This window comes from Neolamprologus multifasciatus, chromosome 18, assembly GCF_963576455.1.
Source record: "Neolamprologus multifasciatus chromosome 18, fNeoMul1.2, whole genome shotgun sequence".
Taxonomy (NCBI): Eukaryota; Metazoa; Chordata; class Actinopteri; order Cichliformes; family Cichlidae; genus Neolamprologus; species Neolamprologus multifasciatus.
This window is the reverse complement of record NC_140456.1, coordinates 20,221,003-20,244,718: the sequence shown is the minus strand read 5'-3', so window position 1 is coordinate 20,244,718 and position 23,716 is coordinate 20,221,003. Positions and strand designations below refer to the sequence as shown.

The window sequence follows — 23,716 nt, the reverse complement described above, 5'->3', positions numbered from 1 at the left end:
TGAAGGGTGGAGGATAATCTATTATTCTAATAATCCAGCTAAGAGATCAATGGCTCAGTGCAAGACCTGAATATAAAATCTCCTTTCTCTTTTTCTGACAGCGATTATTCTTCCCCTTCCTCTTACTGTCTCCATCTTCTGCTCTATTCTACACTTTGAATTCCTCTAGTGGCACCTCCTGCTCGCCTCTTCCCTCTGTGTGTCTTACTTTAGACAGTCTGTATGCTTGAGGCATCTAATATAGAGAATTATTCATTGGGTACAAACGGAGAAGGTGGTATTTTTAGTTTGCTGTGGCTGAATTATTCACTGCATTCCTCCATCCCTGGGCCAGGGGGACTGCTTAACTAGAGGATTACCTAAAGGTGGGGAAATCCTCACATGCAGCTAAACCCTCAACCAGCTAAAACCTTTTAGACACAATGGAAACCTTCAAAAGAAACAACAAAAAAAAAAACCCAGCTGTTTGCTCAAGCTAAACACATGAGATGCATTATATGTGAATGTTTCTCACTTTCCTTCCCATCCCCCTTATGCAGTAATCTGTTTTGTCCTGAAGACCCTCACTTTATGCCCTGAGTGGTTCTCATTAAAGATCTATCTCCTCTTAAAATATACAGCAACAACAATGGAGGAGTGAAGCATTCATTTCCGCACATAACTGCCCTGGTCCAGCAGCTGTGGCTGCGGTTTTCTGTAAGTAAGGCAGGAGAAGAAGAAAAGTCATGGTTGGTTTCCTGTATTGGCCTCACTCCAGACTGGGAGTGTCATCATTATAGCTTTGACGGTTGTTCCCCCTGACATATGTGCTGTCTATTCCTTGATCCTTTATAGGAAACTCTTAACAAAAAGCTACAAGTTTTAATATAAGAGACTCTCTACAGACACGGCTGATTTTGCACTCCTTTCTGTTCTTGTGGAGGTGGATGGGGTATACCCCAGAGACTATTTATTCACTGGTAGTTCACTATGGAAAGTCGATTGCAGTGAAATATTGCAGGGGAGGTTCTTGTGGCATGGAGTGAAGCTATGGGCCTACAACCACTTCTAGCAATGGCTTTTTCCAGGAAGGAAATTTTGATGTGATGGTCACATGTGCTTTGGAGCCGTATCAATCAAAACAATGTGACAGTTTCAATCATGACGTGTACACAGTAGAAATGGTTTACCTAGTAGGGACCTGGTGGGGATACCAGAATTGTTTTTACTATAGCAAATTAATTATAGTTACCAGATAAATATGATATTTAGAGACTACGTCATTTTTGAGAAAACAGGCTTGGAATACATAAAACATTTGAGCAGATTTTGGCACATTTATGTGCATATTATTACATAATCATATGCAGAAAAGAGGCCATTCGGCTCTGGGGTATTTCTTGCCTTTAAAATCTGTTTTTTAATCAAGATAATCCAATTTAGCGAGGGTGTCATAAATTAATTTTAGAGTGCTTTAGGTCACCCAAATAGCACGAGTTATATAAGAATTAAAAATGCTAAAGCGTATAGATGCAGCAATCTATTATATAACTGACTCGTGGCCATTAAATGTTTTACGCTGGAAGCTGTGGCTTCCAAAATGCTCCACTCACTGTTGTCGCTGTTCTCGTCCTTGCTGCCGTCGATGGTTCCATCCGGCTGCATCTGCAGGTAGAAGCCCTGCTGGCTGAACAGTCGTGTCACGATGCCTTTCAGCTGTGGCTCTGGAACATGCACACACACACACACGTAACACGCACACACACACACACACACCCGTCGGCCCCAGCCCCGTCCCCACCAAGAATATGTCAGAACAACAGTCTCATAATGGTGAGCAAAAAGCACAATTTAGCTGATACCTCTGCTTTCAGCTAACACTCAGAAAGAAAATCATCCAAAAGAAGTGTTTCACAATCATAAAATGTAGTGCATGATTAATTAAAAGCTGGCTGTGGAGGATGGAGCGTATCAGCAGAACAATTATAGACTTACTCTACTTAAAAACATTTACAGTTTATTTCTTTTGTCGTATTTAAAGTCTCTAAAAGGTTAACGATGGTTCACTGTTCACTTTATGACTTGTGTATCTATTCAATTGTATAAGCCATTTTAAAGGAACTCTTATTATTCCTGTGGCACAATCCAGCTTCCACAATTGCCCACAAAAAGCACTACACATTTAACAATTTCAATAATATATATATTGCATCACTAATATCAATAACACTATAAAGGACAATTTGCTGTGAATCACCTGATGCAGCACATGAGCCCATAAAAGGTTAAGTAGCTGTTTGACAGGAAAGCCTTTACAAGGACAACACGTTAACAGAAAACCAATAATAATATTGTTACGTTCCCACTGTGGTTTACCTTTCAACATCCTTTTAAAATCACATTTAATGCACACTGACATGCCAGTACTTTCTTTGGTATGAAGCAACCATGCATTCTAGAAATAATATGACTGACATTTTTTATGAAATCACTCTTTTGAACAGGCATATTTCTATGCTGCGCTCCAAATGATTTCCTTGTTATTTATTTCCTGAAAGGAAACAGAAAGGAAGTTCTGGAGGAGGTTTCATTTTATTTTATTTTTTTGTTTCCCAGTAAGATAACCCTGTTTCGACCTCCAACTTTGGAGGGTATGACTTCTGGCGCGTGGCCAAAGTGCTGCTCAAAGTGCTCCTCTCTTCAGGTGGGGCAGGTGGAAGCGAGGATTAGCTGAGGGCAAAAAAAAAGCCTTTCAGCCTCAGGCAATGCTGAGTAAAAGCTGATTTACGGAAAGCAGTTTTTATCTGAGAAAAAAAACGTGCTTCTCTTGTTTGATTTTGTGCAAAAGCAGGAAGTCCAAGTCAGATGACATCATTATATCCGGATGATTAAGAATAAAATAAAACTATTTTAAAGCAGGTAAAATAAAAGATATGATCATGCAATGAGTATATATACAGTCATGGTTTTCTTGAGGCTCATCGTGAGTAATACTACTCTACAGCTGCACAGTAATGCGCTGTTTTGTGTAAAGTCTGGGAAAAACAAATAGATACTAAAGATGACTAATCCTCAATTCAGTCTGTCTCACAAAAGGAACAAATTATGCGTTTTGTCACAATTTAATTGGCACTTAGTTTCTCCTTGTGCACCTAAATAAACATTCATTTAATGAAATCCTTGCTTTGCAGGCACAAACATTCTGATAAATAGTGTATGTGACTGGAATAAAGAAGCTTGACTGTCCACCAAGGTCATAAAAATTCTTGGAGGACGTGCAATTCATTTTAGTCCAACCAGGCCCAAAAAGTCCCAAATGAATTGGCAGAAGAAACATTTTTCAAGCTTGGTATCAGGACAGAAGGGTGGTTTTTGATCAGACTTCAAAAAGCACTGACAGATGTTAAGGTCCTTACTTGAAAGCTGATCACTGCAATAATTACTGTTGCATAAACTCTAGTTATGTTTTATTTTCAGAAGACAAAATGTGGAGAAGAGGGCTCGAGGAAAGACTCCCCAGCGAGCGTGAGTTGCTGTCCTTTCCTCTGTACATCATCCTAACTGTCACTTCCCCATCTCACCTACCTGTGGGTTGACATCAATTCCTGGGACAGGCCCTTCATCATCCATCATGGGAGGGTAATGTAGAGAATGTAGCATGTGCTTGTGTGTGTGTGTGTGTGTGTGTGTGTGTGTGTGTGTGTGTGTGTGTGTGTGTGTGTGTGTGTGTGTGTGTGTGTGTAAGCACATGGGAGTGGCCACATCAGTAAATCACATGTGATAAAGACACTTCCATGAATTAAGGCCTGAACAACTGCCAACGCATTATCGCTTCAATCATCAATCATTTATAGAGTCAGCGTGTGTGTGTGTGTGTGTGTGTGTGTGTGTGTGTGTGTGTGTGTGTGTGTGTGTGCATGTGTGTGTGCAGACATGAACAGACTTCCAGATAAACTCCAGTGTTTCCAACGTGTGTTTGTGCGTCTTTCAGCTGCAACAAGCTTAAGGCCACCCTGTGAGTGCACGGGCCACTAGAACATCAACAGATTTACTTCATACCAATACAGAAGGACAAAAACATTTAGGTATGTTGACAAATGGCGTCATGACCATGAAATGGTGAATGATCACCTGCTCTATAACGCTTCACAGGGAGGAACACATCATATCCATATACACCAATATACACTACAATTAAAAGAAAAAAACCTCTAGAACATTTACACAGTATTACAGACACAAGACGGGGAGCGAGGATAGAGACTGATCCGACACTGACTGACAAAGAGAATGGGGCAGAAACGAAATGAGAAGAGGCAGGGAGAGGAGACAGAGGAGCAACAGACGGCTGGCTATAGGAGAGTTTTAGCTAGAAACAGGTCAGAAATGAAGCTTTAAAAGTCCAAGAAAGCCACACAGGAAGGAGAGATGAAGGGGGGGGAGAATATAGTCAGCAAGGGAGAGGGTCGCCGGCTGTCAGACAGGTGTTGAAGCCCCAGGTCCCTCCCACCCTCCCTCTCTGTCCCTCCCCACCCCTCCCTGGCCGAGGGGGAAGTCGACATGGGCGCGAGATGGGGTGGAGACGAGAAGAAACACAGCACACACGGATGGAGGCTGAGCTACTGACCTAGCCTGCAGCCCTTATGGGACACCTGTGGAGGTTTCGAGGGTGCATCTTACGAGGTGGGGGGTGGGGGGGGGGGAATAGAAGGAAAAACAACAGGCTTTTAAACAGGCAGAATTCATAAATTCTCCAGTGTATCGGTTGTTTATAAGCAAATATATGGCAACACATCAGTGGAAATATATGGATAATCAATTAGAGGACATACAGCATCCGTCTGCCTCCCTGTCTGTCTGTCTGCTTTGTGACTGGCCATGTAGAAGGAGTTACCTACCTGCCCGTTAGTGTCTGCAGGACTGACTGCTTTGGCTGTCTGGTTATGTTTTTAATCAAGTAATTTGCTGCAGTTTTGACACTGAGGTTGGATTGTCTGTGGAAACTGCAAGACTACGGGGTTTTAAAGCTGTCTGGCTGGCTGGGTGACTGTCTCCGTTTTTCTCCCTTTCTGCCTTAAATATTGATGCCTGACTGCCCGTCCGTCTCACTCCTCATCTGTCTGTTGGGACACTGAATGGATCTTACTGTCGCTCATCACAAACCAGAACTATCTGGATAGTGAGGAGGGGGAGGTGACTTGCACTCTTGGCTTGTTATCTGTGCACCAGGACAGAAACATTTCGAATTGTTTTAAAAAAAAAAAGACAGAGAGAGAGAAGGTTACGTGAATTTACGTGAATTGTAGTAGTACCTGAGTCTTTGTATATCAATACAGCCAGGGCAGCTCTTAATCACTAAAGCTATACCTCCCTTCACTGCAGTAAAGCTCCCTCTCTGCAATAAGCAATAAACATTTACCATTAAAACATTTAATCTGAAAAGAGCCTTGGTGCACTGCAGTGCAACTTATCTCCGCTCCTTACCCCCAACCTGCATTAATATTGAATTTGGGCGATTTTAAAGCAGGTTTCTTCTTCTTTTTCTTCCATACAGCTATTCAAGTTGCAATTGTGTAATTGTGTAATTGGAGGGTCGGGCTGGGGATTATTATGTGTGGGGGGAAATAAAAAATCAGAGGCTTAGATTTATTGTATTGCTTTTGAGTCAAATCCCGCTCGAGCTTTGGCTGGGGAAGAATTTTTGCTCAGGGGTTAATTTATTATTCTGATCAGAGCACTATCACGATGCATAAACTGGTAACGTCACGGCATGTAGATCATCCACCGTGCATTCTGGCCGGTACCGCTCGGTATGTGGGGGAGGGTTGCGGTGGGATAGACAGACAACAAGAAGACCTCATGGAACAGGTGGATTGTTTTTTCTTTCTTTTTCGCACCGCGGAGAAAATCTACCTTCTCCTCCGGTTCAGATTGAAGCCCTTGACTGCAGTATAATGCCTCTGCTGCTTCAAAGAGGGGCGGGGTGGCGCGTGGTGGTGGTGGTGGGGGGAGGTTGGGGGAAACCGCTTCCATACACAGACGTAACACACATCAGTTTAAAGAAAAAAGCAACAAGAACAAAAAAAAAATCTACGGCACTGACCTGGTCGCCGCCGAACGGGTCTTTTCTTGCCGCTGCAGAAACGGACTTTGCTGAAGACCCCCAAGAAATGCCTCTCGCAGAGAGAGCGGGGGTCTTTGCTGGGGCTGGGGCGACGTTTCGAAGTCGAGACCCGGTCGCTGTTGGATTCCCTCGCCTGGCGTTTCTGCCGGATCAGGGAGCTGGCGATCGCGGCCATCTCCCCGAACCGAGTCTGAAAACGGAAAGTCTACTTCGGCAGATGACGGATCTCACTGTAGGTAATTGGCGTGTGGCGGAAATAAAAATAAGAACAATGATTCTGTCCTTAGGTCCACGAGTTTGTTGGGTTGTTTTTTTTTTTTTTTTTTAGCTAAATGTCATACTGATCACAAAAATCCTTCGAGTCCAGGGCATCATTGCGCTTCGGGCAGCATCCTCTTGTGGGGACAGTAGAGTAGATTTAGATATATATCTTTAAATATGATCAGCTGCTGCGAGTTTTGCTTCGACACTCGGGCTTTTCAATCAACAGCAACCGATCTTATATAAAATATCTAAGGGTTAGGCCACAAGGGCCCAGATATCAGACATGAAAACATGCAACAGTGTTTCTAAGTTGATGCTGCTGCGTGCCATAGGAGAGAGCGCTTCAGGTATTCCAGGTGAACAGCGCCGCGACTGACGAGCACGACATCGTTTTCCTCATCCGCACACCAGCCTACCCTCTGGGTTCCTGACGCCTTTCGATAAGCATTAAACCCAAACCCAGGGGCACTGCTCGTGCGTGGAGAAGACTACTAACTTTTTCTTTCCGTAATGATCTTTTTACTCCATGCTCAAAAAAAAGTCCGCTGCCGGTCCAGGATGCGGTGTAGGAGCCCGTGTATGTGAACCAGTCTCCGGTTCCGTCGATGGCACCGCTTAAATGCAGTCGGGGAAAAAATGGAATCGGCAAGCAGAGGCTACTCTGCAAGGGTGCTGCAGAGATGTAATTTAAGCCCGCAGGGAGTGATTCCCGTCTGAAAAGCAACAATTAGTTGAGGCGAACACACGCCGGAGTGCTTTTCATTGTAGCGCACAAATAATAAAGTGACCTAAGCATTATTTCCAGCGAGTCCCGAATGAATACTGTGTGTGTATGTGCGAGTGAATGGTGGCAGTCCACAGCTTCTCTCTCTCTCTCTCTCTCCCTCTCTCTCTCTCTCTCTCTCGATCTCCCTCTCTGTCTCTCTCACCCCTTGTCTCCCTCTCCAACTCTTTTAACGCAATCATACGTGATTGAGGTTAGTATTAGTAATTCCCTGGAGTTGCACGGGACAAATGAATGATCCCAATCTCGAAAATGTGCGAATATTGGAATTTGTATTGCAAAACGTAAACTTAAAAAGGGGGAGGGGCTGGGTGTTTTTTCTTCTTCTTCGCTTTGAGAAATGGGTGCGCGTGCACGCGAGTCCTTTTGGATTATGTGCGCGTTCAAACTGGGGCGACTCATCTCACAATTGTCTCTTTTAATTACACTTCAAATCCGAAGTTGCAAAGCAGTTTGAAAATGTGAGAAGGCTGCATGAAACTGCAAACTGCATGCAGAGTTGATTCTTAATCAGCTTTGGCTTATACTACACGGCATTCTTGCCCTCACAGCTTATAGGCCTATCAAAGAGATAGGGGCACACATTTTATTTTGTAAAGAAAACAGTGGCCACGCAAAGAGCATGTTAAGTCTGGCTTAAAGGATCAACCACAACAGGGTCCAACACAGAGTATGAGCGGGAAACACACACATTCAGGCAAAACTGAAGATCCACACAGTGACACAACAGATGGATTCATGAGATGGAAGTGAAAGTACAGCCCCAATGAACACAAATGACAACATTCAACAAATAACACTGTGACACTAAAGCTTTGAACTGCCTTCAAATACATCTTGGCCCCTCAGTTCGTGTGAACGCATCGTGAGAGCACCCTGTAGGCTTATTCTGTGTTTCCATCGGACTAGGAACAATTGTAAACCAATTGATTGCTTCTCTGCAGCTGTCTTCAGCACAATTAAGGATCACTGTAGCAGTAAAGGTAAATCAATGTAAAACGCACCAGCCAGAATAACCTGCAGGCATGATGGACATCATGTTTATGTGCCTCTGGTTTCATTCCTTTTGTTGCATGGCTAAGGAGAACACACACAGCACAGATGCATTCTGTGTTAGGAAAAACACGCGTGTCTTTAGCAGCATCCCCATGATGAAAGAACATGAAACATTTAGAGGCTTTTTCTAGGACTTGGTTTGACATTCTCTCACCAAACTGAATCTGTAGAGACAGCAAGACGAGGAAAGAGGAGAGACCGAGCGAAAGACGGAGAGAGATTTTCTTTTGCCGGCTATTGTCTGTCCCTTTTATGTAAGATTTGGATAAAATGGATGAAGGAATGTGAATGTGAAGTGCTGATACCCGCGTCGGTCATTTGCATTTTTCTAAAGTATCTGCGAGAAAGAGAGAGAGAAAAGACTGATAGAGAGAAAAAAAGGCAAGAAAAAAAAGTTAGGAACCGAGGCTTGGATTCAATCAGATTCTAAATCAAAAACCTTTTGTATTCCTATTGAGTTGCCAGTGAGTGGTAGATATTAATTTGACACTGCAGTATAAAGGAAAATTAATAATAGTCTCAATACAACATTCATCACTTTGGATGTGATATACTGCGCGCTTCTAAGAAAGAAAAAACAGAGCTGTGGTTCCGAGTACAAAGTGAGTTTTCTCAGAAATGGTAGGGAGCTCGTGCGCTCCACAGACATGGACATACGTCTTTGTCGGGGAAAGATAAAGTATTCCCTAATGAGGATCTGTTTGGCTTCCTCCTTCTACCAGAGACAATTAATGTTCCCTTCACTCCAGAAACGATACATCCAAAATCAGTGAAACACTGCTGTTATGAAACACACTGCAGATAGTACAGAGTAATAATTTAAATTGTCATTTCAAGTGATTTTGACTCTGAAGATTGGCTGTCATGGTTACAGAGACTCCGTGAGTTTGTTATTATTGTCAAATGTTCTTCTTTTTTTTCTTGGTTAAATAATATGAACATTAAGGGCAAAAATGGAAGCAAGTATGCTGAGGATGCATTTGGAGCATTTATCTTTTAAAAAGATGTTTTATGTGAGATTTTCTCATTAAATGTACAAATTTAACTGTGATGAATCAATTCAGTGAACAGAAATAAACCACAGCCAGAGTCTCTGTGGCCTTGCCAGAGGTGCAGCTTGTTCAGAGAAACATTTTTTTATATATCTGCTGCCCCCTTGTGGAGAATAAATGAACCACAACCACTTTGGAGAGAAACTACTTTCACTGTTTCCTATCTCTGAAGTTTGTCACTTCTCGGTGTCCTTGAGATACCTCACAGATCTGTTGACTCACAATAGCTAGAACTGGTTGTCATAGCGTAATGTCTGCTAAACACTCATGCCAGCTCCTCGAGAAGCGCAGAGTAGAAACGTGAGAGAATATGAGACATTCTGTGACTCAAAATGCTCCTTAAAAACTTCTACTACATAAACAACATGAATCAACATGAAAAGGAGATAAAAGCCCGAGCCGTACGGCTGAACACAACAATCAGATTCTAATTTTAATCACATCTAGTGCAGCAAAATATGAGACAAAGTCTAGATTCCTGCATCTCGCTCCGATAAATCGAGTCATGTCTGTATGTGTGATGTGCGTTTGTCCGCGTGTGTGTGTGTGTCCACATTTCTAGTCAAGTCATCATCCAGTTGACTGCAAACATGGTGTGTATATTGCTGGGGGGGGAAGGAAATGCAGCGCTAAGTTTAAGAGGGTTTCCTGTTTCTAAGCTGTTGGTCAGCAGAGCCTGTTGCACATGGGGCTAGGCATTACAGTAAGATGATGGCGTTAAGCTAACACACAGAGTCAGGCAACCACTCACATTCACGCATATGTCCAATTTAGAACCTCCAGTTCATCAACAAGCATGTATTTGGACTGTTTAGGAGGCCAGAGAGAAACCACAAAGGCACATGGGCAACCATGCAAAGTCAACACAAAAAAACACAGCAGTGGATTCAAACCTAGAATGTTTTTCATTGAAGTAATGGTGCTGACCACTGCGCTCATGTGCCACCCCTATTATTAATGTATTTATTTAGTGTTTTTGATTGATTTGCAATTTTGCTGTGTAACACTGTGCCAAAGATTAAAATTAATCTTGAATCTTTTATTAAACTTTCCACTGACCGTGACGTCTGCCTTGGAAACTAATACACGAAGGAATCTATGTATGTGTGTGTGTGTGTCAGCTCTTTATCCAATCATGTTCTTGTACGTCCTCTATCATTACTGCTGCATTCAGGAGGTCACAATCCTCTGTGACCTTAGCAGTAGAAGACTTAGAAGTTCAAATTATATATATCTACATCGGCATTTGCTATGAGTGTTAAACCTAATGTTACAAAACATTATATACTGACATTAGAAAAAGTACTTTAACCTAACCTAAACCTGATGTTATATTCATCAGTTACTGAAAACTGACCAAGTGGCAAATATAAAGTGCTGCTGGGTCTGTTAGCGTTGCTACTATGACACCCACCACACAGTATCCTGTACCTGCCACACATTAACCACAATACTGGGGCTCTAGGTGCTCCTGACATCTGGTGTCCTTATACTGTGCCGTGGAACCTGCCTGATATATTTTACTCACTGCTCCTATTTCAATATATCGGCTGCTGTGACATTATTATGTGACATTATAAACCGTTCATATTTAATGCAGTAGTTTGCAGTAGTTTACAACACCCGAGTGTGTTTGTTTTGTTCACACCATAGCCCTAAGCAGCACACTTCCAAGACTGGAGACAAAGAGGGAAAACTTTAACACCACAAAAGCCAGGTGCAAATCTGATACTACAAAGGAAAGCGGGTGCAAACATTTAAGCCTGCTCACACACACATAGTTCACCAGAAGTCCCTACGGGGTGAATTTTGCGCCTAAAAAATGAAGCGTATAACACTTCACTTCCTGCTCCTTGTTGCTTCCATGATCTTGTACTGTTCAGACTGTAGGAGAGAATGATGCAATGAGATTGCCATGCAAAATGCAGACTTTGGCAACTTTGTATAGAAAGTTAAGTCAATTAAATGGCTTTGTTTCACTTTCTATGGACAATGTTTTTGAGTTATTCTGAAGTTATCAGAGAGAAAAATGGGGAAAAAATGCTGCCAGCATGGCAGCATCACTCAAAACTCATACTTCCCTTATATTTTAGCTGTAATTGGAAATGAAACTGTCTGACCGGTCTTTAGCCATACCACCATAATAATATAAATATATAAAACATATACCTTCAAAATGATTGAAAAAAGTCCAAAGTTTAAACAAACTACTTATCTGAAGCAATTTGATCTTATCCATGCAGTCATGCTTCGCAGTCATTTCTGTCAACACCCATGTGCTGACTCATAAAGTTTTGATTGAGGTCAAAGGGTTCATCTAACAGTGAGCAGAGATGCAGAATAAGGACTGATAGTGCTTCATATCCGAGTCCTACAGATCCCAGGGTGCATGCTGCTTTTGGTCCAACTACCTCAGAGGAATCAACTGTGCTTAATGGAGTTTCTAATTGTCTGCCCTGAATTTCCAAACTGCTCCAGCTGAGATCCTACGTACTGCAAGTGACAAGAGGAGGTGTTGCCATTGTTTCCCAGTAACAAAAAAAAAAAAAAACGTCTGGTTTGCTCTGGCAATACTGGGGAATTCTCCACGCCTATGGAGACAGTAGAACTGTGTTATGAATGAACAACAGCAGCATTGCAGTGAATTGCCTGAGACATGACTAGAGGACATGGCAGGGATCTTTGGCTTGTTGCCAAAGACTGATAAGTGGTGGCTGTGTGTGTGCTTATGCATGTCATTGCAGTTTTGTATCCTTAAGTGGTCTTGTTTTAATATATACAAATTCTAAGCTGCATAGGTTTTGTTTTTTAAAAAAAAGAAGTTGTATACATATCTATTAAAGTAGTTAAAGCTACAGTGGTACTTTGGGGACTTTCAGAGGGGTCTTCGAGGGACCCAAATTTAATTAGGCCTAACCTCATACCAAAAAACATGTATCAGTGAAGCGCAGAGGGAGTTGAGTAGTTTTAAACTGAGTTTGTACTGTATCACACTAAACCCTAAGAGGTCTAATTGTACAAAATGCAATCAACCAACCAACCAATCAATCAATCAATGTGGCTTGGCATAAACAAAAGAAAGAAAGAAAAAAAACTGACTGGAACAGGAGCCTTTCTGTTGTGGCGCTATCCGTGGTGCTGGTCGTTTGGGGCCCTGAAGGAGCGCTGCTTCTCCAGGCCCCTGAACTTTAATGACTTGATCCCTGCATTATCCGTTTTTGGCCCGCTTCAGTTGCACCACTGGAAACAAATATAGCACGGGCTTGTACAGTATCAGGAGCCCTCTCTTCTCCAGAGTAGTGCGACTTACAGCTGACTGCCAGCAGCTATCCGCGACGGCCGAAGACTGCACAGAAAACTCAGGACAGACGCGAGGAGCACAAGGAGAGCCTCCCTCCACTGCAGACTCGGAAGATGTTACTCACACACTCTGGTGTTTAATAAAACCACTCATCCCCTTCTCCCCTTCTCTATAACCCCCCCCCCCCTTTCCTTCCCCTTTTCTTTTATCACTCAAGAGAGAAAGCATGCAAAGCAAAGACAGCTATAATGCTATGTCTCTCACCGTTGGTGATTGTGGTCGACTTCGATCGTTGTCCACAGAAACACTGCAGCATATGCGCTCCTTTCTGAAGGAATGGCCTCAGAATCCTCATTGATTTGGGTTGATGGGAGCCTTCCTCAATCCAAACAATCGGACAACGCTATCACAACACAGCAGGGTCAGGCAGCATAGCGTAGCCAGCCAGCCAGCCTTCCTCTACAGGCTCTCACAGCAGCCCCTCAAAACGCCGGAAGGGCACAGTCTGCAGGACAAATTACGCTAAAACGAGGCATCTTGAGTGATTCCCCCCTCTCTCGCTCTCTCTAACCCTCTAACTCTCTCTGTCTTTCCTCTTCTTGTCCACCGACGGTCATTCGCGTTCACGGCACACTCCTCTTCCGCCACAGCAGGCAACGCAAGGACGTTACAATGTGCTCTTAATTGTACACCCCCCTCCTCCTCCTGCCTCCGCGTCTTTACCAGCAGCGGACGTAATAGCAGAAAAGGGAGATGGGAAGGGGGAGACAGAGTGAAGATTGAAAGAGAGAAAGAGAGAGAGCGCGCACTCCAAAGTTAAACTGCAGGGGTAAGTGGCAGGCCACGAGTGAGGTAATGCGGAGCTGACAGCTAAAAAGCGACAAAGGCTGCACGATCCGAAGCTTTGGCCGCACAGATGTTGGACTCCGAGAGCCAGTAGTTTTCCTCTTTCTTTTTTACCCCCTTCTACGTTTTCACAAATCACCGGGAAGAAGCGGACAACGTCAGCTGCAGGCCATCGCTTTGAAGTCAATGATGTTTTGCGATGCGTGATAGTAGCAGAAAGTTTATGGCTCAGTCACTGCGTTATGAAAGAGCGAGTGACGGTAAATGGACTGGTTCGTATATAGCGCTTTTCTACTCTTCTGAGCACTCAAAGCGCATTCACACCCGTTAGCACAAGCACATTTAAGTGCTTTCTAGCTAACATTCACACACATTCATACTCCGGATGCATCGGAGAGCAAATTGGGACTAGAGGAAGCCAGGAATCGAACCACCAACCTTGCGATCAGTAGATGACCTGCTCTATCGCCTGAGCTACAGGCCAACAATCGCCACCGAAGTGTCCTTCAGTGCGTTCATTATTTCGCTAAATTTCATATATGGATTTGATATAGATCAGGAGATACGCTTTAAGCTGATCATGACTTTGTGAAAAGTGTAAATTTTTCTCCTGAATGGAACAGGAAGAGTGTGCAGAAACAACGAGAGCAAGAACAATAGAAGTAACCGGTTTGGTTTCGCTACAGCACTTTGCGTGGAAGATCTCGGAGTCCCACTGCGTCTTTTGTTAATGCGTGAAAGTGAAAAGTCAGCTGCTAAATCAGGGAAAGTCAATTCCAGGATGAGGATTTGTTGGAACATCACAGTGTGGCGTAAATGCGGTCCCGAACTGAATTAGGTACTTGCAATACTGGACAGTGGAGTTGTGACTCTATAAAAAGCCTTTACATATATTTTATATGGCAATATATCTCCTGATGACACTCACCGTGTGCACTTCAAGCTCTAAAGACCTTAAAATGTGTTTTCAGTTATGACTCACTATCCAAACGAGAAGGTTCACGATCTCATTACGCATTTTGACCCATGATGACTAGAGCGCTATGTGCCATTTTCAACACCAGGTGGTGCCATAGCATAAACCATTAAAATTAAAGCGAGCATATCCAAGTAGAAGAGAGTTGCCTATAGATACTCAAATTGCTAAAACATTAATACTAGATTTGCACAAGACAAAACAAATTAAAGAGGATGCTGGGTTTTATTTTATTTTTCCAAGTCACCAGTCAGCCAAACAAACACTATGACAATCTCTGCCGTCTCATTCAGCACACTGCTAAAAAGTACTTTACAGTATATACTGCAACATTTTACTATATTTCAAAACCTCTTTCTTGTGCTCATGTGACATTGCACCACAAGGACAATGAAATATATGATAACAGCTACCATGGGAACATTCCCTCGCTATGTAAAATCTACACAATGAACATAACAGGACGTTATAGGTCAGCAAAATGCCTCAACAACAGCATCCACATGCAAATAAGGAAAGGTCAGAGAGGAATAAAGAGAGAATGGGTAGAGGGTGCAGGGAGCTGGCATCAGACCCAGACTTGGTGATGGTGCTGTACTGTACATTCAGCTTTCACTATACTGTACCACTGCAGAGTCAATCGCTAGTTGCTAAAGAGCCAAAGAAGGTATGAGGGGAGGAACAGAGATGAAACGGGGGCTATAGCGCAGAGGGAACGTGAAGTGACAAAAATGCACTGTAGTTAAGGCAACACTTTAGCATCCAAACAAAATCTATTATTAATTATACTAATTAAAAATGTAGTTTTAGTTTTAATGTGTTTGTCCCAGGGACAAAATTGTGGAACATTTTCATTTATTAGCATCAATTTTATTTAAAAATGGACAAAACAATCACAATGTCAGTCACTTAATGATGGGAGGACTTAGTGTGCCTGATTATTACTCACAAAACCCAGACATTTAAGTAAATAAGCACTGATCTATTCCGTTTCGTTAATATGACACAAGAGTTATAGCACCATGCTTCTGACACGGCATGAGATTTGCATGATAAGCTCTCATAAATATCTCATAAGTGCTATGGTTTTATGGAATTCTGATATGTTTATTTACAGTCAGTTCCCTCCTATGGCTATGCTTAGTTGATTATCATTCCATTCATTTATTGGCGTTACTGTAAATATGTTCAAAGTTTTTGATACTTCACACCCTGAAACTGTCATTATCATAAGACCTGTTGTTTACTGACCTTTCAGTTTAATTTTAAAGCTTCAAAAAGAGAAAATGTGTACATTGTTTACATTTCACTTGTTCCCAATCCAAGCCGGGCACTGATTGGAGAGCTCAAAGATACAGTCGAGCCTTACAAACCTAAAGAATCCACATAAACTGGATTGTCCTACAACACATGTTGAAGTGTTTACTTTAGTAGGATTCTTATAAAACAACAGAGCTTGTTTCTCCTCGTTTCTCCCCTAAAAAGCCCAGGAGATGTGCAAAAAAGTGTCCTGGTTGAAGAAGACATGGAGGCACAAAAAAGTTAAGATTTTTTATAAATAATCAAACTGAAAGAGATGGAAAGCTGATGGCAAGGAAAGAAACAAACAGCACAGCACAGACACTGGTCACCAAACAAAAGCATAAGTTAAAAAGTGTAAACTACCAAAAACATGCTCCTCTCCACAACACAGGAGTAAATATCCAGAACACACACAGTTCACACGTGGCAAACCAAAGAGGAGTCTGACACTGCAGCTCTCCTCACTCTGGCCTTAAGTACATGGGGCTAATTGCTGAGTAGAAACAGCTGTGCAGAAGGGCAGTACCTATGGCAGGACAGGCGATAGGACACACCCATGAAGGCAGACGTCACAGCAGGTCCAGCTGTGGCCATAACACTCCTTCCCTGAAACCACTGGATGAAGTCTTCCACCGAACCACTCAACAAATTTCTGCAGATATCACTGCAGTGGTGAAAATGAGCACAAGAATGCATCTGTGTGTGTTACTTCATAGGTTTTTGAGATATTTAGCATCTTAGTTGGGTTTAGCTTAGTAATAACCAAATCACATGGGCTTTACAGCTTTAGATCATCTTTATTTCTATTAAAAAATATGAATCCTTTAATAAAGACAGGGCCTAGCATTGAATGACCATTGATTATAACAGAACAAAGACATTAAAAAATAAAGTATTAAATACATTAACCAAAGGCTTAAAACCCTTTACATCTGAATATAAGCAAGAGGTGTCTATATTACATTTAAGTACAGAGTTTAGTGCAACAAACAAATCCCTGTTTAAAATTACTGCGAGGATGACTCAGTTGTTTATAAGTGTTTGCAGCAGAGCTGCCCACAGCGGGGCATGATGGATGATGGATGAGAAAAACATTTCAAAACATATGAAAAGGCCACTTAGTTATTTAATATTTGGTGCACAAAGGTCATGTTAAGGCATCAAACACCTGGGTCTTCATTTGACAATTTTAAATTGTTCTCTTATCAGAAACAAGTTGTGACCAGTGATATTAAATATTTTAGCCTGTTTCGTAAAAATCACATTATCTTTTGTACACATTCAACATTTTCACTAGCATTCCAACAATCTAGTTTTTACTTTAGTGCAATACAAAATATGCCATCAACTGTGAGCAGATATGTCAGCCATGCACAATTAGGCCACTAAGCATCCTCAGAAACAGAAAACTGTGGTGTGGCACTGTGACACAGGACACACCACCTTGAGCTTATTGCATGTATCATTTTATAGGCCTCTATAAACTGATAAAGTAGTATGCAAGTCTGCTTGGTACAAAAGCACAGTTACAACTAATACTACTACTAGAAGGCTAGCCTTATTAGCAGTGCTAACACGCTACCATCTAAATGAAGAGAACAATCAAAAACCTTCCATCACAAATAATGATGTTCTTGACTTTCCTTAAAATTCATATGCCATAAATAAAGTTAATGATGCTAGTTCTGTACTAACTGAAATTCAAATTTTACTTCCAGTGCATCATATATGCTTTAGTAATTTGGAAATGTAATGGACGCTTCAAATCAAACACTAGCTACACTGTCTATCTGTATTTAATTTTAATTTTGAAGTAGAAATTAAGGCATTACTTGCTTTTAAAATATCATATAAATAGTCAGCAGTGATGCATAATATAGTGTAATATAGTACATCTTTGGCTGAGGGTAAATAATAATAGCATATATGTTGTTTTTGTAAGCTGCTTTGACAGCAACACAATAACTTTATTCTACCAGACAAAACTTTTGCATAAACTACAGATGCCAATAAATCATTTCTGTGTGGAAATCTATTGCCATCTCTATAGTTAAATATTACAACAATGTTTATTAACGGGCAGTTAAAATAACCTATACAAAGATAAACAGTCACAGATTTGAGAAGATATTTAAATGCACAAAACCCCAGAGTCACTGCTGATGGTTATTACTGTTTGCTGAAATTCTAGTATTCTGCAAAGCTTAAAGAAACAGTGCACTGTTTCAAAACTGTTTATGGTTGCACCAAGTAATGCTGCCAAACACCTTTCTGCTGAATGACAAGTGTGCAAACTTGAGGTTAGGGGCTCAATTTGACCGTAGGACAGCAACAACACACTTGTGGCAGATTGCACAGAGATAACTGAGATTTTTGTATTTATTCATTATTATTTCTTTATTTAATTACAGGCATGTGGGTGGCAATCACTCAAAAACGCCTATTGTTTTCAGCTTTGCGTTGATTGTTTTGGTCACATCTAAAGCAAATTAACACCCACCAAAGCATCCATGTAAACGCAATCATCAGCATAAAACAACATTTTTATACAAGCACCATACTTAAGTTGAGGAACTGTGAGCTGATGTTCTACTTTATATGAGATCACACTTGGTCAGGGAATCAACCCATGCCATGCACAGAGAGAAACGACAATAGCATCCAACACATGTCAGCATAAAAAACTACAACCAAACAATGCAATCACTTAATTTAGTAATAAACCAGTGATGAGAGGTGATGCATCTGAAAACAGTGACAGTTCAAACTACACTTCCACAGATTTAGTACATATGCGCAGGAAAAACTTAAATTGAGAGGTTGGTGGCAGTTGTAACTGCTTCATTAGGTGATGAACACTAGAGATCCCAGAGTGGGTTGAAAAAGGTTTATACTCTAAATCAGGGATGTCAAACATAAGGCCCGGGGGCCAGAATCGGTCTAGCAAAGACTCTAGTTTGACCCACTGAACAGCTTTGGAAAATATGAAGGAGGATATAAATTTTTGACTTTAAACATTAAATTTAATAAATTTTACAGACATTCATAATACACCAGTGTAATCAAGTGCTAAATAAACCATTACATGAGAGAAACGATCCTGTATTTCCTGTATCTACTGCAAAAAATCAATATTTTTTACGGTGTGTCACCAGTAAAATAAAGAAATAAAATAGGACATTTTCTGCAAGTTAACAAATAACTTTCACTATCTTTCATTTATTTTAAAAATGTAAGCCCAAAGACTTGTGCTGACAGATTTCTTTCAATAATTACAGCAGCATATCTTTGTCAAGTAAAAGAACCTCACACTTCGTTTTCTTATATTGATTTTTACCGTTTTGGCCAACTTAAAAACAAAGCAGGCTGTTTGTGGCCCACGATGTAAGATTAGTTTAATATCTGTGCTCCAAATGATGTAAGTGGAATCTAAACTGTGCACTTGGCATGAAACCTGCTGTTCCCCACTACTTTTATAGGTTTTTTTGCTATGTTACCACACTTTGCTTTGGAACAACTCTGAGCGAAACAGGCCAATGTGACCCTGCCTGAAGGTTACCCTACTTAAACAAGGGCACTCTGTCCCTAATCCAAATATATTTTACACAGGGAACACCCCCTTTGTGCTTTAACCCCCATGTGTCTTAACAAAAAACACCTCCACAACATAAACACAATGAAGCACATCACTGTTTAGAGTGAAACGCCTTTAAGGGCATCTAGCTTTTCAGGGAGCAGACTCAGCATCCAGCAGGTGTAAACTGCAGCCTCTCTACCCATTACTGGTAAAGTTGAAAAGCTTTGTCAACAACACGCATGCTAATCGTTCAGGGCACACTGCCGCCGCTGCACGGAGAACAGCAGAACAGTCGTTTCACCGCAAAAAAAAAAGTGGAGAGGCAGCAGTTTTTGTCTAAATCAGCTGACAGCACTGATAGAGTAAAGACGCCAGAAGAAGGGAGACCAAACATTTTACCATGCGCAGCAGCCTGCTTGAAAACAACCAAAGCCTGAAGTAATATTTACACTGGTTCAATAAATGTATATGTGATTTCCATCCTTATAATGTTAAATTCTAACCAGTGCTGGGGAGTTTAGGGTGCACACTGGGGTTGCAGAGTGTATGCTTGGGGTGACAAAACTATAAGAGGCAGTAGACTGAGCGAGAGAGTCTGGATACAGCAGCAGTAGCAGCATCGCCCTGCAGCACTGAACCATGTGGCGAGGATGTGTGGTTGGTTAAGGCGTGTGAAGGATATCTTGCACATCCACTGGGTCAAATTCGTGCCCATATTCAAAAAGTGTATTTTTTTTCTTTTTTAATTTAGAGTTTTTGTTTGGCTTTTTCTGACGTTGCGCAGTCCGTGCTTAAATAGTCAAATCCATTAAACACTGCGTCTGAACAACTACCCAAGCAAAATGTGCTAGTAAATTATTCATAAAGAAGCACGTGGAAGTTTCTTACCGGCGTTTTTGTCACCCATGTCCTCTTGTGGTGCCGAAGTTGGATACTGCCAATGCGGACTATGCGTTCGCCTCGTGCGCGCTCTCTTCTTCCGTCAGGACAGCTGAGAAGAGGGAGGCAAGTTGGTTGTTTCAAGTAAGCCTAATATTATTTTCAATTGTATTTTTTTTTCTTTTTTCCCCCCAAATGAGATCCTTCTAGGACCCCTACTTGGCCGGAGACACACCGAGTGCAGAGCTCTCGAGTGAGCTCACACTTTGGTGCTTCTGAGAGTTTCTGAGTAAGATGGACTGGTGGCTGAGGTAAAGAGTGAGTGAGGGAGGGGGTGGGACTTTTCAGGAGGAGATGCAGAGTGTGCATTGTGCCTTGATGCAGAAATTATTTGGCATGCAGCAGAGAAATGGTTATAATGAATGAACTGTTTCATTGCGAGAGGATGAGTTCTGCCTTCTCGTCTGTTCATCTGTCCTCGACTCCAAAGCAATCGACATAGCAACCAGGCTTCCCCCTTTTTTCTTTCTTTCTTTTTTTTTAACTGTTTTTAGGGAGATTGTTTTATATACATATCAAATTTTTATACCTTTCTGCAAAAGAAAAATGGAAATTATGCAGGAATATTTTCACTGCAGCTGAATATTTCAGGGTTTTGTTTCGGTTTTTATATATTTATTTATTGGGACCATTTGAGGGCAAATGTAGTGCTTTAGCACCCCATAAATTCAATTCTCTTTCATATTTTGAACGGATCTCTGCGAAATTAAGAGCCCCTCCCTCCCACAGTTGCTGACCACGTAATGTACATGTTGTATTACTTGTTGCAAAGGTATATGATATTTTTGCTGAGAGACATTAATATTTAATGAATGAATCAGATCAATAACTGTGTCCTGAGCCTTTGACGCTTTATTGTGCCTGTTATTTGATTATACTGCAGCAGAATTATGATAGATACACAGAACAGTGAACACAAAGGCTGTGCATTCAGAGTGAGCTGTTTCAGTGTAAACTAGTGTTGTGTAATGAAATCACGTCATCATGAACTGCCAGGACAGATTTGTACACAAAGGCACAGTCTGTGAGTAAGAGTACGCTGCTTTCACCTTTATTCAAGTGCTGCTCTTGTTCTGTGATGAGTGTTTTTTTCTATCCCTTGTGAAATAAAAAAGAAACACACACACAAACAGATTTGTTGTATTCCAATTAATCAGTAAGAGTACTGGAAGGTTGCTGTTGTTGTGTTTTGTTGCTGTCCTCTGTTATTTTGTGCAAAACCAACATTAGCACTGAAATCCCGAGTCTTCAATTCCCACAGCATGATTCTGTCTATCAGCCGAAGGAGAAGAATACCACAATCCTGCACTGAGTCTCAAAATGTATGCAGTAAAAAAAAAACAGAAAACAACTAGTGTGGTATCATCTAACTGGTCCATTGATCAGTGTCTTGGAAAGGGCCCTGTCAGCACTCTGATGGGACGCTATGACAACAGCTACAGTTTCCTATGATGGTATAAAAAGAATGAGCTGCTGGTATAAGATGTTTCTAGCCTTTGAGCTGTAATAGAAACCTGAAGGCCAAATGACGTTCCGCGTCATGCCTCCGCCTGTAGCTCCAAATCACAGTGCAAAGCCGGGAGGTTGAATGTCAGATTGGCTTTAATATTTTCTCAATGTGGTCACAGTTGCAGTGGCACAAGAGGCCGTCATACGTGAATGAAAAGTTGCTCTGATTTCAGACATTATGCTTTCTGTCACATGTGCCGGGGACTGGCTGCCCTGCTGCCGACACAGGCGAATCCTGGCGGGCGTCAGTTCACAGCAAATCAATGAGAGGACCTGAAAGAGAACACCTCTGTTGGGGGGGAGATGAACTGCATTGATCAGAAAGACACCTAAAGTCTTCTACAGATTCAGAGAGATGTGTATGTGTGTTCATCTCTTTAATGAAAAACCAAATGAGCAACAGCTTTAAGTTTACTCTTTGACGCCTGAAATATTCATGCTTTTCACCCTCCTTTTTTGTCTACTCTCTTACCTCTCCCATCCGGTCTCCCTGCCTGTCTCCTATCCCTTCCTTCCTCTCCTTTCTTCATCTCTCCTCCCCTAACTCCTCTCTTGTGTATCTCTGTGTCCTCCCCTGCCCCAGACCTGCACCCATAGGATATCATCTAACTTGGCAGTGTGTCCTTGCCCCATACAGTGGCAAAGGCATGCTGCTGTCCCTGCCTTTGTACACAATATCTTTGTCCTGAAACACCTACACACCCTGTTCCCTCTGTATGACTATATAATTTTCTTGCAGAAGTCAGATTGTATTATAATGTACCCAGGAGATGCATTGTCTGCTTCACTTAAGATGAATCGCTTGTGTGCCCCTTCAGTCCTACCTTTTAACTCTTTTTCTGGCTTTCTCTGTGCAGTATTGTGTAGAGCTAAAACAGCCCAGCAAGTGCAGATATTGCATCGGAGGAGAGCTCTCCTCTGCAGACACTGCAGTGCAGCCTTCCCGCTGCAAAATTCTCCCTTCTTCACCTATTTCTGGAGTCAGTGGCTGGCCTGGGAGAAGTTTGTGGAACTTGTCCAGATGCCAATAGCATCACCTAATGTCATCAATATTGCTCAGTTACTGTCCACGTTTTACAGTGTTTCTTGTTTTCATGAAGGCAAACTTTTGTGTATTTATAATTTAATTGGAAGAAATTGGATTTTTTTGGAAAGGAAGAGGTAAGGAAGTCTTTCATTCAATGTTTTGCTCATGTGAAAGCCTAACATGTTAATAGCTGTAGCAATCATTAGGGAAATTCTTTAAGCAGGCTCTGAAAATGTTAAATAAAAAGACAAATTCATAGAGTCATTGTCCCCCATTCTCTTAATTAGTTCAATACAGGATAAGATTTTGAAAGACTGTTAGGTCCATAATGTTTTGGACAGTGACACAGCTTTTTCAATTTTACCTGTCACCACAGTGCATTTTAATTCAGACAATCAAGCAGACTTTCAGCTTTAATTTAACGGGTTTAACAGAAGTAATGTATTAATTATTGGGAAAATACATCCACTTTTAGACACAGTCCAGTGTTTTCAGGGGCTCAAAAGCAACTGGATAAAGTAAGGTCATTTTAAATATAAGGATACATTTTAGTACTAAAAATCCTTTGCTGTCAGTGACTGCCTGAAGTCTAGAACCCATGGACGTCAGCAAAGACTGCTTCCTCCCTCGAGATGTTCAGTTGCTGCTTGTTTGTGAGTCTTTTTGTCTTTAGTTTTGTCTGCAGTAACTCAAAAGCACACTCTGTTGGGCACTAACTTGGCCATTGAACAATATCCATCCCATATCTTTTCCTGGAGAAACTCTTGAGTTGCTTTTGCAGTATGCTTTGGGTCATTATCTATTTGCAATGTGAAGCATCATCCAATGCAGCATTTGTCTGAATCTGAGCAGAAACCTGTACACATCCACAGAATTCATCCTCCTGCTTCTATCAGCAGTCACACGAACACTGAACACCAGAAGCAATTACATTGCCTCCACGGCGTTTGAGAAATAATGTCTCTCTCCTTCGCTATACT

At 41.6% G+C, this 23,716-nt stretch overlaps 1 protein-coding gene across 6 annotated transcripts in view; it reads right to left on the bottom strand.

Annotated features, from left to right (window-relative positions):
* The window catches only part of fgf12a (fibroblast growth factor 12a), a 32,394-nt gene extending 12,285 nt beyond the window's left edge, over positions 1–20,109 (bottom strand). For 2 of the 6 annotated variants that reach the window (XM_085141815.1, XM_085141817.1), the window contains exons 1-3: positions 6,083–8,583; positions 4,607–4,654; positions 1,593–1,703 (exon numbers count right to left, since the gene is read on the bottom strand). In XM_085141815.1, the coding sequence (XP_084997941.1) occupies positions 1,593–1,703; positions 4,607–4,654; positions 6,083–6,278 (355 nt within the window). In that variant the 5' untranslated portion in view covers positions 6,279–8,583. Of the gene's footprint in view, positions 1–1,592; positions 1,704–4,606; positions 4,655–6,082; positions 8,584–12,824 lie in introns of those variants that run through there. The other 4 variants (XM_085141816.1, XM_085141818.1, XM_085141819.1 and 1 more) reach the window with 3 other exon arrangements.
* Positions 20,110–23,716: the final 3,607 nt, after the last annotated feature.